The sequence below is a fragment of the Esox lucius genome, chromosome 13 (assembly GCF_011004845.1).
Source record: "Esox lucius isolate fEsoLuc1 chromosome 13, fEsoLuc1.pri, whole genome shotgun sequence".
NCBI classification, from domain to species: domain Eukaryota; kingdom Metazoa; phylum Chordata; class Actinopteri; order Esociformes; family Esocidae; genus Esox; species Esox lucius.
Window position 1 is genome coordinate 38,019,833 of NC_047581.1, and position 16,465 is coordinate 38,036,297.

Sequence of the window (16,465 nt, forward strand, 5' to 3'; positions counted from 1 at the left end):
AATCCTCAAAGACTGACCTCCAGAGCCAACATCAGGTTGGAAAATACACACGCACACCAAATGTAGACAAAAAAAACAATACCTAACTGCACTCCTGCCCAAATCAACACGCGCACACGCACACTAAAAGCTGTAAGATGTGAACGCTGATGTTCAAAGCTTCTCCAGCCGCCCAGTCTATTTCTGTATTACAGCCTTGTTCAATCTCTAAGTGTTAATTCTCGGAGGGTCGTTCCATTCTGTCTGACAGGGACTGTATTGCACACAGTGACATCATCATGCTGCTCTAAACCTCCAGAGAGCAGACGAGGAAGCATATTCACAGAGTGTTTTTCCAGGTCAACAACAGCCAGCAGAACGGCTTCAAGTCTTTCAGAGATCAGTACTAGAAGGTTCTATATGCAATTTTGTCAGAATGTAGTTATAATACTATTCTATGTTCTGCTTCTCCATGACACTTACAAATATCAGCAATTACTATTGTTGAATTCAGAAGTATACAAGACAGAGCCTTTTAGTTCCTTCCATTCAAACTTGCTTTCTATTTCCTATTGCTGTACACTCTGACCAGAGTAAAACAGCCCTTGACAAGACTCAGTGCACAAAGCAAAGCCTGGTCTTCTGAACTCAGAACAGATATAAAATGGTAAAGTATATAACACATTTATGCAGTCACCCCATGACAGGCTACATAAACATCACATGGTTTCAGGTCTGTCATAAAACGCCATGCATGAGATAACGTAAAGCATTAGTTCTAGTCCTCGGGTAAAATCCTGATATGAAAGGTGTTTAGCATCCCCCCAGAACTTAATCGAGCATCTGAGCCAGTAAACAATATTTCAGTTGAGGATTAACTGAGAGATTCTCATTTTGTGTCACCCCAGTGGTATCTGCAGTCATTTGTTTTTACTTCTCAGAGTAAAGTATTTGAAAGTCTCATTTGCTGTTCTCAGCTCCAGACTGTTTACTCTCTATGAAAATACAAAGACCTCATTATTTCCACTGTGTTGAGAATATGCTGTTCAAGGCACTTTCACCCTGTGGATCTTTTCAGTCTGTTATGGGTGGTGGAAGGTGGAAGAGATGAAGAAGAGGAGGGCAGGGGAGGAATTGTTGCAGCAACTGCAGGTCTGACTCTTGACTCAGTGTGGTAGATTGATGATGGCTCAGGGCTGTGGGAAGGGAACATGGAGGTATCAGGAACCCAGGGCTGTGGTCCCTCCCACACACCCCCATACCAGTGCGCACACTCATGCACACACACACCCACACATACAAACCTACACTCACACACACACCCGCACACAGCCAGGATTGTGCTTCTTGCACTGGACAAGATAAAGGATGTGTCGGTTGGTCCTCATCTCAGGTGTAGGAGGTGGATGGAACTGTTGTTATTATTATTATTTCACCCTGAGGTTTATTGATGCCATCCGATCTCTCTCTGGGTTTCACTCCTCCTGTGTCTCTATCTCAATCCACTGTCTCTCTCTTTCTGTCCACCCTTTTCCATTTAGAGTACACAGAGCTCCGTTGGGTCCCTGGTCAGAGGGAGTGTGCTATGTATGGAATAGTGTGCAATTTGGGACACAAATCTAGCCCTAGGACAGATGTCTATCACCATGGTAACTCCAATTTAAGAGTTTAACCCAAATGAGGGCAGAAGTTACTAATGTTTGTGATTTGTCAGTGTATCATCAACACGGAAGACGACAGATACAGAAGGTACACAGTGAAACCACACCGTTGGCTTCTGCTGGGTTCAATATTTCAGGGAAGTTTCTAAATAAGTACTAAACAACCAGGTAAAAGAACTAACCAGTGACCTCCCTTCAGCTGGTCATTTAGCTCTTAATTAGGAACTTCCCTAAACTGGTGAACACATTCAAGTAGTTTTAGTTGACGGTCTGTCTACCTGCATGTCTGTCTGCCTCCCCGTCTGTCTCCCAACCTGATTGTCTGTCTGCCTGTCTGTTTCCTCCCACACATTTTGATCTTATCAGTAATACGCAATGTGAAGTGGTCGTTACGGGCGGAGTCGATACACAGAATGATTATAGTCAAAGTGGGAGGAGATTCAGCCTGAGTTCCAAAGGGCATTCTATTTTCTAGTACACTGCATTTCATGAGGGCACAAACCCTGGTGGAGACAGTTTCACACTGATTTAGAGTGAATGGCTAAATGTTGACACTGCCACCCCCAATGGTGCTTGAAACAACATCACAGTTTGCTGTTATTTTCCTCATTAACCCACCCAGAGGAATGTGGGATATTTCACTCCTGTCTGGAGTCATTCCCTACAAATACCTCAGCACCCTGTCCATCCCCCCCGCAGTGACTGATCCCCAGACACAGAGTACAGAGCCTCTCGCGGAGGGAAGGAACAAAGAAATCAACAAAATAACAGGAAGTGAAAACATCGTAGAGGTCGTCGGCCTTCTCGTTTCCAACCGACTGACAAAAACAATTTCACCCGTCCAGCTCTAGAGGTCAACCGTAATTGCCTGGTTTCACCCAGCTCTTCAGTAAGTGAATTAAATGTTTTGCCCATTAATTTCCTAGCACAAGATAGTGGCATTGTTCATATCCCTTTGCAATTCCACCATTGATTGGAATTTAAATGGAATTCCCCCCAACTTAGCAACAAACACACATTATATCAGACTGAGTTCCGATGAACTTTGACATTTCATTTTGCTTTTCTAAAAGACTTAACATCAACTCAGCCAGCGTTTCCAAATGTTTCCTCCCTTCTCTACACTGCACAGCTGAAACAGGGTGTCACAGACTACACTCCATAATGAGTGACAAAGAAGGGCATAATTGGAGGACTTTACTCTCCCAATGCACATTATATGTTAAGTGCCTCACAGCTGAGTGGAGGATCGGGGGGGGGGGGGGGGGGCTGTGGAAACAAACAGGACTTTTGATTTGAACTACAGACAAGCCTCTCATGAGTCCAGTCAGAGAGCCAAGGCTAAAGAGACCAGACAGTCTCGGTGGGTAAGGATCTCTTTGAAGGTTGGGAAAACATTTACATGGTGACTGCAGATTAATTCCATAGGACGTATCCGATTCGTCAGGGGGTTGTGTCATGGTTCTCCGAATGCCCTCAGGTTGTCTCCTATAGGCAGGGAACACTGTCAATTAACACTTACAAATTCAGTGTCCAGGAAGTGAACACCGATTACAAGGGAAGGACAAAAGTGGAGCTAGAAGTGAATTAAACTTGGAAATCCAACTACTAATAGTCTCCATTACCTGGTCTCGTGTTTGTGACCCGGAGACTTCATCTTTTGAAAAGGCCCTGAGACGACATCTGTCACCTGAAGCTTCATAAAGGCACGTAGGTAATGAGAGAAGGTGAAGAGGGATGAGATCCCCTCAGGTAAAATGTCCCTCACTGGGGTTGGCCTTTGTTATTTCTGTCTAAGGACCCGGCTGTTTCATTGTTTGGTTGGAGTAAGTTGTTTGATGTGGCTGGGATCTCTGTTTTTACTGGCAAAACATGTCACAACGTAATTCTAGCATCTTGTGGGGTCGACAAGTGGGCTACAGTGGGGAGATAGGTGGGGGGAGGGAGGTGGGGGGAGATAGAGGGAGGTGGGGGGAGGTGGGGGGAGATGGAGGGAGGTGGGGGGAGGTGGAGGGATAAAGGTTTGGAAGCTGAGAGAGAGCAAGGGAGGGGGAGGATGGGGGGGGATTTGTACACATTACTATAATATAAACATTTTGGGTTAGAATAAAAGTTAGGAGTTGAGGTCAGGTTAAGATTGTTACATTATTACATCATTACCTGATGGCCAATATTTCAGCCAGATCAGTTATTCTTCTGACAACAGAACTTTGTGCACAAAATTTACATTCCAAAATGTTGTTTCCAATCTGAATAAGGGATTTTTATGCAAAAGTTTGAAAAGTCTCAACAAATACCACGCAAATTAAGTCTGTTTCCTTCAGGATGTCTAGAGCAAGAGAGCAGAAGGGCGTTTGAAGTTATAGGCACAAATCATTTACTGAATCTTATTTGCTTCTTAAATTCAGTATGTTTAAATTCAGTATGTTTAAATTCAGTATGTTTAAATTCAGTATGTTTAAACAGAGTTTAGAATTGATTTGCACCAAGGCACCGTTATGTAATTTTACAACATTATTTTTAGACAAACGCGTTTCAGTCACTCATTTCCCGCATCAAATCTGATCGACAAAAGAAAAAGAAAAAACACTCAAGCGTGTGTAATTGTAATGAGAGTTCACATTCCCTCCACATTTCCTAATTAGAAAATATGTATTAAAATGCATAAATAGAAATATCTGTTGCCGGATTTGCACCATAAATGTGACGCTCCAAAAAGCGCAAACATCCCAAATCTGAAGAACCATCTCCTGATCCATCACGTGTGTTTTTGGGCCTACAATATTATTTGGCTCACATTATAAAAGTGGCATACAATTTACAATATAAACAATTTAATAGTTAATTGCAATTATTTGTGCAAAAATGAATCATCAACTAAAGTGTCACAGTCATGATAGCCCTAGATATAGCATTAGCCTTAGGGTCTCCATGGTAAAGCCAAATAGTCAACGATAGTAACACTGTTACTATAGTAGTTACTATAATAGTTAACCCTAACCCTAAAGTAGTTACTATAGTAACCCTAACACTATATTGAACAGCTTAGCCATGGAATTCGTTGAAAGATCCGATCAAGACTTCCTCATTGTTTCAGATGCCTTAATGTCACTCAGGTGGCTAACCATTTGAAGGTGGACCTCTTGAATGACGGACAATGATCCCAGTGCAGGTCAGTCACTGCCACCAGTTGTAAAGACTTTTATAGGCTTCTGCGCTGTTTCTATGCACAGTCGACAGAAAAGGTGTTCAGCTGCCAGCGGTCCTTTATATAGGTCCTAGATGACTCCAGGACAAGCAAGCCTGAAGGAAAGATCGCCAACGACCCTTTGACCCAGGTAACCCAGAAGGAAGGCAGGTTGTACAGGTCGACCATGACCAACAGATCCCGCCCCCTCCACATGTAACCCTCGGCAACCAGCCGTGTGTTCCACAGAGACTAACTAGACTGCCCCCCCCCCCCCCCCCCCCCCCCATCAGGACACCTCCAGACTGTCAGTTGTTATCCAAACAGCTTCACTATACTGCACCCAAATCATCTACCTGCAAATGTATTTACTGACACACGAGAAATGGACATTAGACCTGAGGAAATCAGTCCTTTGGCCTGATGAGTCCAAATTGGAGATTTTTGGTTCCAACCGCCATGTCTTTGTTGGTTCAGAGAGGGTGAACGGAAGACCTCTGCATGCAAAACCACAGGGAAGAGATGAAACCACGGGACAACAACCGGCCGATCTGGTGAGTATTGTGGGGGAGGGGAGGCAGGACGGTGGGGAAAGCCAGCTGGTTTGTTTGCCTATTAGCCTAGTCGTTAGGACTGAGGGAGTAGAGGTGGACATATTAAAGGGAAAGTTAACAATACCATTTTGGTTTGCATGGTAGTCTAGTCAGGTTGGTCTGTCTGTAGGCCAATAGTCAGGATGGCCAGTCTGTCCGTCAGTCTATAGGCCAATAGTCAAAGGGGTCTCTGTCTAAGAGGCCTGTGATGGGAAAAGGTTTAGTTCCAGTTCAGCAGCGACAACAAGCAGCCACCTATTTAACGGTCCAGATCAAGTGGGGTGAGAAACCGAAGTTCTCCAAGACAAACTATTCTACTGGAGCCCTATCTTCTGAAAGTATGTAAACAACTAGTTAAGTACTGTTAAGCAGTGGCATAGACCAGTGGTTCACAAACCCTTTATGTTTCTAAATATCTTTGAGAATAGGTGCAATGAAAGCATGTTTATTTTTACATTAGTAATTCCACCCGTTTAATATTCATCCTACAATCTCCTATCAACATTAGTTTATTATGAATATGATCAACATTTATTTATGAGCTTATAAATCTCTAACCCAGTGCTTTCACTACTTATTTCTTGCTAACATAGTTAGTTAGCTGAAAGGATGGTGATAAATTTCTGGGAAGAAAAAGGGGGTAAAAAAAATAAATACATTACTTTGAAAAGGGTGCAGAAACTCCATTGCTCAGAAGTCTATGATCTCTCTACAGTTGTACTGCAAGGCAGTGAAGTAGACCACTGTACAGTTATACTGTCAGGAAGAGACTTAGACCACTGTACAGTTATACTGTCAGGAAGAGACTTAGACCACTGTACAGTTATACTGTCAGGAAGAGACTTAGACCACTGTACAGTTATACTGTCAGGAAGAGACTTAGTTATCCTGATAGACAGTGACTTTTCCGGACATAGATTACAGCTTGTGCTGGTTCAGAACTGAAAAGCTTGATGGAGAATCTTCACTGGAAATGCTTTACTGTCATGTGGTCCTTGATTCAGTAAACTTCTTCAGAAAGATGCCTCAAGCAAGCAATTTAAATACCCACCCCACCATTTTTGGATTTAGGCCTTTTCAAAAGACAAGGATGTACCTTCAAGTTCCTATGTAGGTAACTTCAATGTTTCATTGGATTGAAAATACCCACGAGGCCATTTCAACAGTGCTCTAGACACTGAAATCAACAAAGAGACGCTTTGTTCATATAAAGGCTGTAGGACTTTCCTTGAGGACCGTCCAAACCGTTAAAGAGCAGAAGCACAAACGAGGCGTAAAGACTTGTGAAAGCCCGGGAATGTGGGAATGTTGTTTAGCTTTTGAAGTGTCTTGTGGGAAAAGAGTCACTGCAGGAACTTGACAGTCTAAGATACTCTTAATAATTCACGGAAAAGCCACCAATGGCACGCCCTCAAATGATCTATTTCTGTTCTTTGTGTCCTCTAGTTTCGCTGTGTTTCTGAAGAGCATATTCTCTAGGCATTTACATGGATCCGCTGTAGTTCAGTACATTTTATGGGGACCTCCCCATTGGACTGGACAAGGGCGTGCAGAGACCTCTCTCTCATTCTCCCCTTCAATTCAAAGGGTCTCTATTGTTGACAAGAACATGGTGATGATAATGTAAACCCTTCTTTTATTTGCCAAGTATGACTGAGAAAACATTCTCATTTACAACAAAATCCTGTTAGTAAATATGATGAACTGTCCGGCTCAAGGAGAGAACAACATATTTCTAACCTTGCGAACTCAGGGATTTGATACAGTTATCTTCTAGTTGCTGGTCAAATACTCTAACCTAGTTCCCTAACCTGCCACTACAAACCGAGTACGCTACCCTGCCACTCAAACCTAGTACGCTACCCTGCCACTCCAAACCTAGTACGCTACCCTGCCACTCCAAACCTAGTACACTACCCTGCCACTCAAACCTAGTACGCTACCCTGCCACTCCAAACCTAGTACGCTACCCTGCCACTCCAAACCTAGTACGCTACCCTGCCACTCCAAACCTAGTACGCTACCCTGCCACTCCAAACTAGGTTTCCAATTGTCTTGTATTTGCAGAAATCCAAGTCGGCGGATCCTCAATAATGTGCTCTATATTCACCCCGGATGTTTAGGAATTATAGTTGATGCTGATGTCAGGTGGCCCAACTACCTGCAAACCACCCACAGACACACACACACAGAGAGAGAGAGAGAGACAGAGACTTGCAGACTGGTCTCATACCGCCTGCTCAGCCAGACCAGAGCTCAAATGTAGTTTATCTTGACGAAAGTTATTCTGATTCTCCTCCACACATTCTTCTCGTCTCTGACCGACCCCGACACACAGTGAACCGACTGCGGCCACAAAGACAGTTCATCTCCAGCAGGGCTCCGGTGGTAATAAACCCACCAGTTTTCACTCGTATGCAGAGTGGATTCCAGCTCAGCTCAGCTCTGACATGGCAGTCAGATCCTATTAAGACTTAACGTCATTCTCAGCGGCTGACTTCAACCCACTGGGAACGTCGTTGAAGGATAAATATGTTTCTCCTGGTGTGGCTAAATATTCACTTGAACCAGTTTAATGCATCATCCTGCTGGGTAACAATGAATGGACATGTGTTCCAACTCCTGCAATGTTTCTCAGGGCAGACAACGTAACCTTGGTTTCAACCAGCTTAATGTCATACTCCCCATCACTAAGCCCTGCTGGAGTAATGTCCCTTGATATGTATTCCCAGGCTTAAGATGCTGCTCCTTACGTAATGGCACGACTTAGCAAGTCGCCATGTTTAAAGTCATGTATTAAAATGTAATAATAGCTGCGTTATATTCTGTGGTGGACTCTTGGCATCTTTGGAATGCGTATGGTTGAGTGACCACACCAACAATTGGAAATAGAGGACTTGTGCTCAGGCCTAGGAAACAAAGGCTATCAGTACAATATCTCCAACATGTAATGTTTTACAGATTTGTGTATCTTTAACAAATACAATGCAAACCTCCTGAATGATGCAACAGCTACATATAAATTAAAGTAACCGCAAAATACCACATGAAATCCCATTAATGGACCTTGAAGGTGATACACACATACCTTGATTTATGTCATTGGCTTTTAGATATCGGCACAGAAGGTGTCTAGCGGATCTGAATGTGTCTAGCGGCACTGAAAGTGGCTAGCGGCTCTGAATGTGGCTAGCGGCTCTGAATGTGGCTCGTGGCACTGAAGGAGGCTAGCGTAAAGTGACCAGATTTCTGAGGTGAAAGCGCATACGGCGGTCAAAATATCATTAAAATATCCAATGTTATTTTCTATGACATAAAAAAGGTGACAGTTCCGGTTTAATTTATTAGTTTAACAGGCAGTCTGGGTAGAATAACAGCAGAAGAGCAGATGAGCAAAAGTGAAGAGACAATAGTATATGTGAAATACTTAACATAATAAAGAAATATGATGATGAGATTGGTAACTACATAATATACTTATACCAACTTAATCTCTATATTTCTCAGAAGAATATATATACAGCTAACGTTAGCTAGCATAACGGATTTAAAACCTTATGGATCAGATCATCTATCTCTAATAAATTCACTAGCTAGTATCTCAAATGACTGAAACCTGGCTTGAAAAGACATTTGTGGCAGCTAGCAGCTACAAAGGCAGCTAGCGGCGCTGAGGTTTTTAACAGCACGTAAAACATTTTTTACCAGGGGCTGCGTATTTTTACATGGTGCCATAAACTACTTTCAGGATGAGGAACTATCTAACATTGAGTTAAAAAAGGGAATAATTCCTTTTAAAAGTGTCTCAGTTCACTATTGAGGTGGGTCACTCAAGGAACCTTGTAGGGAGTAAGACTTGTCTTTCGGACAGACATTTTTGACATTGCCTGCCTGAAGACACTAGTGATTTATCTGATGTACTGAATGGTGCTGGCTGTCTCTGTTCTGTTGTTAAGTAGTGCTTCTGTGTGAGTGGGTGTGGGGGGTTGTGTGGGTGTTTGTACATCCATCCATGCTGCCGTCAGTCCACACTGTTAATGTGGAGTGTTTGGTGGCACCAAATCTACTGGCATAGGAGATGGCAGATTTGGGCACTGATAAGCCCCAATCTTGGAAGGCAGAGACTGTACAGCGAGGAGCTATACATGAGCTGACAGCGTGCCACACACAAACAAGCTGGCCCTATCCCTAGTGGTGACTGGGTAACAACTGGCCAAAACAATATACAACACTGTAAATAAACAAAAAGAAACTTTAAGGATGTGATGTCACACAAGCAAGCCAAACAATGACATGGCACGTCCAGAACGTTCCAGATCATTGGTGCACACACTAATTATAATGGATGGAGGCCACGGGACAGTCGAGCCTGAGTGTGCAGCGATGAAGGAATCTTTCATGGGCTCCATGTGAGGCCTTTGGCAGGGGAAGGCCCAGTAAACAGGAGAGCCCGGGCACCTATGTACACATCAAGCTTTTCATGAGCGAGCCTTTGATGGGAGATGAGAAAGTCTTTGATATGGGATATTCACTACACGCTTAGGGTTTCTGACGGTTATTTGGCTGTCCCCCATTGAAAACACTTTGAAGAAGCCTTTTGGGTTCCATGTAGCTCTCTTTCAGTTTCAGGGTAAAATCCTACTTGGAAATGATTATATACCTGGAATCCAAAAGGTGTTTTACGCAATTCAGAAAGTGATTTAATGGAGGATTGTGACTCTGTTGAAAGTGGGTTGTACTAACATGTCTCCACTATGGTTCTGTGGTTGGAGCACAGAGCAGCCCCCTTATCTCATTTGATTTATCATATTTACAATTATGGAGTCTTTAATTCACAGCCTGCAGCAAGAAAGAAGAGAGAAACCAGAACATATGAGAAAGATGGATACAGAGATAGCGAGAGGGAGAGAAAAGAGCAGAAATTGAGAGACAGGAAGATAGACACAGCTAGAGAGGGAGGAGAGATGGGAAAGAGAAAGAAATGTAGAGTTACTGTGCAATCACAATGATTCACTGGATTTGTACACCAACACCCAAATAATACTCTGAAGCAGCCATGTCAAACATGTTGCCCAGGGTCTCATCTGGCCAGAGGGAGGTTCGAGAAATCACACACACACACATTAATGACACGGGGGGCACATTTATACAGCTTTTTCACTTTGTCCATCCAGCTAATAATACCAGATATACACAGAGGATTCAAGATATCCCAGAACTCCACAGTGACGACTATTTAAGCTGATCTCTTTGCTGATATGGCAGCCCCCTGGTGCTCATTGGAGACCAAAAGCTGCCATGGGGAGGTCCCTCACATGAGGCCACATGGGACACATCCCAACCACCCTCCACTACAATGTTCCAGTCATTCAGGCGATTCCAGGATAGTCCTAACTCTACAGCCCAATCATGGATATACCCGTCCAGCTGTGGCGTGAGCTGATGGCTCGTTCTTCACTTCGTTCCACTGTGGTCTCCTTTGTTAGCACCCGGGCCTGTGCCAGGTGTGGCTCCCTTTGAACTCCAGATGGGCTCCTTCCTGGCTGTGTTAGAACACGCTCAGACCTCCCATCCCCCTCCTCCAGTTCCCGCTCTCCTTTTTCTTGTCATCTTTCGCAGCTTCTTATCTCGTCCTTTCCCATCTTTCTTTCATCCTGTCATCCTCTACCAAGTATTTCACTCCACTTCTTGCTCCTGTCCTCCTTCCCACCCCCTCCACCCCCTTCAATCACTACCTTCACCTTCATTCCCTCCTCCTCCTCTTCTCCCTCACTGGGGCCGCCTCTCCAGATAAGTGGAATTATGAAAGAGTTAACACAATTTGCAGCACACCTAACTTTGTTCCCAAGAAATGTCTTCTTAAAGCTCATGAAAAAGGGAGACAGCCAGAAAGACCAATAAAGAAATAGGGAAAAGAGCTGCTGTCCTGTAGCTCTACGCTAACCTTTACTGTAAACAGATAAAGAACGAGGGAAAAGAGCTGCTGTCCTGTAGCTCTGCGCTAACCTTTACTGTAAACAGATAAAGAGGGAAAAGAGCTGCTGTCCTGTAGCTCTGCGCTAACCTTAACTGTAAACAGATAAAGAGGGAAAAGAGCTGCTGTCCTGTAGCTCTGCGCTAACCTTTACTGTAAACAGATAAAGAGGGAAAAGAGCTGCTGTCCTGTAGCTCTGCGCTAAACCTTTACTGTAAACAGATAAAGAGGGAAAAGAGCTGCTGTCCTGTAGCTCTGCGCTAACCTTTACTGTAAACAAATAAAGAGGGAAAAGAGCTGCTGTCCTGTAGCTCTGCACTAACCTTAACTGTAATTATGTTAATCACACGACAGCTGAAAGCAGGATTTTGTTACGACCTGCCAGTCACCATTAAACTGGGGTGTAAAACTACCTTGGGAAGAGAAACCATGTTTAAAAAGAGATTACTGTTTTCTTGGGGAGAAAAGTAGAGGTCCAACGAGCCAACTGTCTAATAACATTGCAGCTCATTTTCCCAGAAGATAGTCAGCATAGAGAACAATGAAGCAATAAAACAATAACATAAAAGCTATATTCTGTGTATTTGGTATTTCCAATGTGTTCCTTCATAAACCTTGTGTTTTCGGGATAGGAAGTAAGCATTTCATGTAAGGTCTTTTTGGTGAATATGACTCAAACTAAATTATTTCATTTAAAAAGAGAACATTCTTAATCATGTTTTCCCCACCTGTTCCGACCGAGGCAGAATTATTCACTCTCTCTGCAAAACAAGTCATTTCACTTCAGTGGGTTTAAAAAAACGGAAAGACCAAGGACAGTTCACACACCAGCAGACAGACCAGTTAGGTCGACATATGAACCCTACATCTTCAAATAAAAGTAAGGTAGCAGTGATGAAAAGGCATATAAAAGGAATGGCTAGAATGAAATGGGACCTATAGAATACATCTATATATCATAACTCCACACTCAAGACATTAGATGTGATGCTCAACAAAAGCAGAAATAATGAGTCGTGGTGTGTGGGTCTATATTGCAGAGTTCCAGCTTCAAAATCAATATCAGACTCTTTGAACTTTAAGACAGCGTGACCTTCTCTTGCTGTACTCACAGCCGCCCGTGAAGAGTTCTCCACAAGTAGGAGTTAGAGACAAGCAGCCATTCCAACACAACAAGACCATGAAGTTCGGATCCTAAATGACACCCTAGGCACCATTTAGCTAAAGTAGTGCACTACATTGAGAACACAGAGTAATTTGGGACGGATAGCGGTCAACCTCCTCACAGTCAACAGCAGCTATGCATTATTAAAACACATCTACTCAGCCAGTATCCCAGAACAGTGCATCTCCACTGATAGCACCAACACACTCAGCTCATCCCCAATGGACCGCATACACTACCCCACGGTTGACCCCAGCTCCTGCGGTTCCGGTCAAAAAGCAGGGCACTATTCCCAGGGTGAGGGGTGTCATTTGGGACACGTCACATGTCGCCTCCCATGGACCACCGCGCTCACAGAAACAACGCCTTGATGCTGGGTTGGATCGAGTCAGCTGACAAAACCAGGGAATCCACCAATCACAGGAGTGCCTTTAGCAAATGGGCCAAGACCTTCATCCAGAAGGGGGAGGAAAGATGACGAAGGAAGGAAGGGACGTGTGTGTAAACAAGGAGGGAGGGAGACAGGGTGGGAGGGAGACAGGGTGGGAGGGAAGGAGAGTGGGAGACAGGGTGGGAGGGTGGGAGGGTGGGAGGGAGAGAGAGTGGGAGCGAGGAGGCAGTGTGGGAAAGAGGAGGCAGGGTGGTAGGGAGGGAGGGTGGGAAGGAGGAGGCATGGTGGGAGGGAGGAGGCAGTGTGGGAAAGAGGAGGCAGGGTGGTAGGGAGGGAAGGAGGAGACAGGGTGGGAGGGAAGGAGAGTGGGAGACAGGGTGGGAGGGAAGGAGAGTGGGAGACAGGGTGGGAGGGAGGGAGAGAGAGTGGGAGCGAGGAGGCAGTGTGGGAAAGAGGAGGCAGGGTGGTAGGGAGGGAGGGTGGGAGGGAGGAGGCACTTACCGCGAACAGAGATCCTTGATAGACACATGCTCCTGTGCAGAAGGGGGGAGACAACCGTGTCAGTTCATTGGTCATTCTAGTACAATATTTATCAAGTGTGCACTTAAGCCATTACACCTCACAGTGTGACACCAAGCCCAAAGGAATGCTGGCTCACAGGACAAGGGGGAAGGTTTCTGTAGGTGGGACATTTGGCCATTCCTGATATTTAGGCTTGGGGTTAAAGGGTGAGTGTTCAGGTTAGTGGTTGGAGAAAATAGTCTTTTTATGGAAATGCATTTTGGTCTAGTAAAACAAGCATTTGTGTGTGTGTGTGTGTGTGTGTGTGTGTGTGTGTGTGTGTGTGTGTGTGTGTGCGTGCATACACCTATATCCGTTGGCTGCTTTACTCTGAATTTAGTAGCCAGTAGCCATGAAAAAAAAAGTTAGTTTTTTTGAAACAACAGTGGCCATGATTGTCATTGAAAATTAAATTGGAAGGATGACTGTGAAGAAAACAAAGCAACCCAGGTGTGGCTCTTTGAACACGCTTTATGATATCTGGGACTCCGGGTTTCAGAGGCACTAGAGAAATCTGACAGTGGGGAAGTGTCGTTCTTACGGTTTGACTTCACACAGTAGCCACGACGGAAGAGGACAACCGCGGTGTGTCACAGACCAGCTGTCGCCTAACCACCTCAGCTGAGAATGACTGACCTGCTGCCTAGGCTATTAGGCGATCATTGCATTCAGTTTTATCAGCATAGAGGTTAAGATTTCTTTATGCGTTTCACTGATCCGTGATAAAGTAGAGATGTTTCACCGATAACGTAAAAGGTAGCCATGGGTTGTTATATTAACAAGTTTGTTTAGGCGTGTGTGTGAGGCATTTGATCAATTCAATCCGAGTTGGGCACAGATTAGAGATTTGTCTGGGATTATAATCTGTCAGAACATGAATATTAATCAGTCTGATGCGGATTGTGAAATGGGGCATTTCTTCCCACCGGGAAAAGATGGCAAGGGAGCCAGCTGGTTTAGTTATGGTGTGATGTTTAGATTGAATGGCTCACACACACCATGTGGATCTAAATATGCGGAAAGCCTATTCTTAATGCAGTCTTGAGGATTACTTCTTTTTAATTCAGATTTAAGTTTCCCAAACAGATATAACAATGAATGCAGAACCTAAACTCCAGGGTCTGAACACATGCAGTCAATAAATACACTATAGGCTATGAATCTGCAACCTTTCCCTAGGCAAAATCGTAAATTATAACAAATAGACTACAATTGTGCAGGCCTATTGGAGATATTTCCGTAATCAATGAAAAACGTGCTAACTTAGTTGACTGAGTAAGAGCCAAAACACCCACCATGTATTGTTGAAGCGGCAGCGAGAATTCCAGCCAAAGCGGCTACGAGGCTCCATCGTAAACCCATGTTCACCACACACAATGCATTAAATCCAACAAAGCGGAATGCAGTATCTTTCTAGCTGGAATCACACCGATTCTCAGATTGCATTATTGGTTTCCCGACGTTTTAGATAAATATTAACCACTGGAACACCGGCAGTGGATGTTTGATCGGACTGGAGAAAAGTTGAGCTACGCGTAAAGACGGCAGGTAGGAACCCGGACCCGCTCTCTTCCCTCTGAAAACGTTGCAGGTCCGCACTTCGGAGCGACGGAATGAAGTCCCAACTGTTTGCGGGCGGCGTAAGTTCAAGACAAAAATGCAGGTGTCACGGAGTGTAGATTTAACAGCTGACCACGAAAGAAAATCCCTTGGGAAACCATGTAATTATCCAGTAAACTCCGGTCGCTCACTTGCCACAGTCGCTCTGCGCACCATTAAGCTAAGGAACTACGCAGCCTTTCCTCTTACGAAGACCACTCCAAACCGTAGGACGTCCCCCCAACTCCAAAGGGAGGTTTGAAATCAGTAAACATAGAAACTGAAGATGTGCAGCATGTTCACAACGAATAAATATAAATTAATAAAATATATAGGCCTATATATATTATAATTTACGAAAACAGCTATTTTACATTTTTCTCATTCCGATGAAGTCATGCTTGAGCAGGCCCAAAATGCCATGTTATTATGCATCCTAGAAGTTAGGGATGTTGATGAGAAGTAACTCCTGAAGACATGCTGGCATACGAGGGAATAAGAACATTAAATATTGGTCGAAATCATTAAGGTCGGCCAATCAGCCATTTCAATGTCTAAAATGAGATTCTTTAGGGTCACGTGGGAGCAACCTGATCTTTTGTCTACGGCAATGCTTTTGTCCCTGGCGTAGAAGAGATGGGAAAAACTAGGCTGTTTCTTTGAGAAAGCAAGTTGTCGCCGCTGCTTCGTGCAATGCCTGAATTCCTCAGCGTGGTCAAGTTAAACTGGCTATACTGTGCAATGGAAAGAATAATGCTGATAAGCAATTTAGATTGGCATAGACCAACCTTACTATCCCACCATAATACCGGCCTAATCGACGATTTATCGATCTGTCATTCGCTGATTATAGCGATTATTCACAATTGTATAGCGGATAAAATAGGACCAGTCGTGTTGAAGGCCTGCTGTGCCCGTGTTAGCGCGCGTGTACCTACAATTATATAGCATTATTCATCAGTCATCGGCCCAGCTGTACAGAATAATAACATATGGGTGATTACATCAAAACGGCGGAAACACTGTATAATTGAGGTTCAGACTCCTGGGAATATGATGAAAGACGTTCTGGTAGTGCATGTCGATACTGCCATCTGGCGGTCGCGCAGTGTATTACTGCCTATTCAGCGTATCCCTCACCTATACCGACCAACTTAATATTCTGTACTCTTATCAATAGAAATTACATTTACATGTTAATCGTTTATTACACTTATCTAGCAGCTTGTATTTCATTCCTTGTCCCCTTCAACATGTTGTTAAACACACGATCCGTCTGTTTTACCAAGCACTTATTTTCCATAGCAACATGCACAGTAAATGTTCACTATGAAAGGTCCACAGGAAACCTGGAG

General features: G+C 44.0%; 1 protein-coding gene across 3 annotated transcripts in view; it reads right to left on the reverse strand.

Moving 5' to 3' along the window:
- The window catches only part of fras1 (Fraser extracellular matrix complex subunit 1), a 189,835-nt gene extending 174,492 nt beyond the window's left edge, over positions 1 to 15,343 (reverse strand). For 2 of the 3 annotated variants that reach the window (XM_034296446.1, XM_034296445.1), the window contains exons 1-2: positions 14,807 to 15,343; positions 13,452 to 13,483 (exon numbers count right to left, since the gene is read on the reverse strand). In XM_034296446.1, coding sequence (XP_034152337.1) covers positions 13,452 to 13,483; positions 14,807 to 14,873 — 99 coding nt within the window. In that variant the 5' untranslated portion in view covers positions 14,874 to 15,343. The remainder of the gene's footprint in view (positions 1 to 13,451; positions 13,484 to 14,806) is intronic. The other variant, XM_034296447.1, reaches the window with a different exon arrangement.
- Positions 15,344 to 16,465: the final 1,122 nt, after the last annotated feature.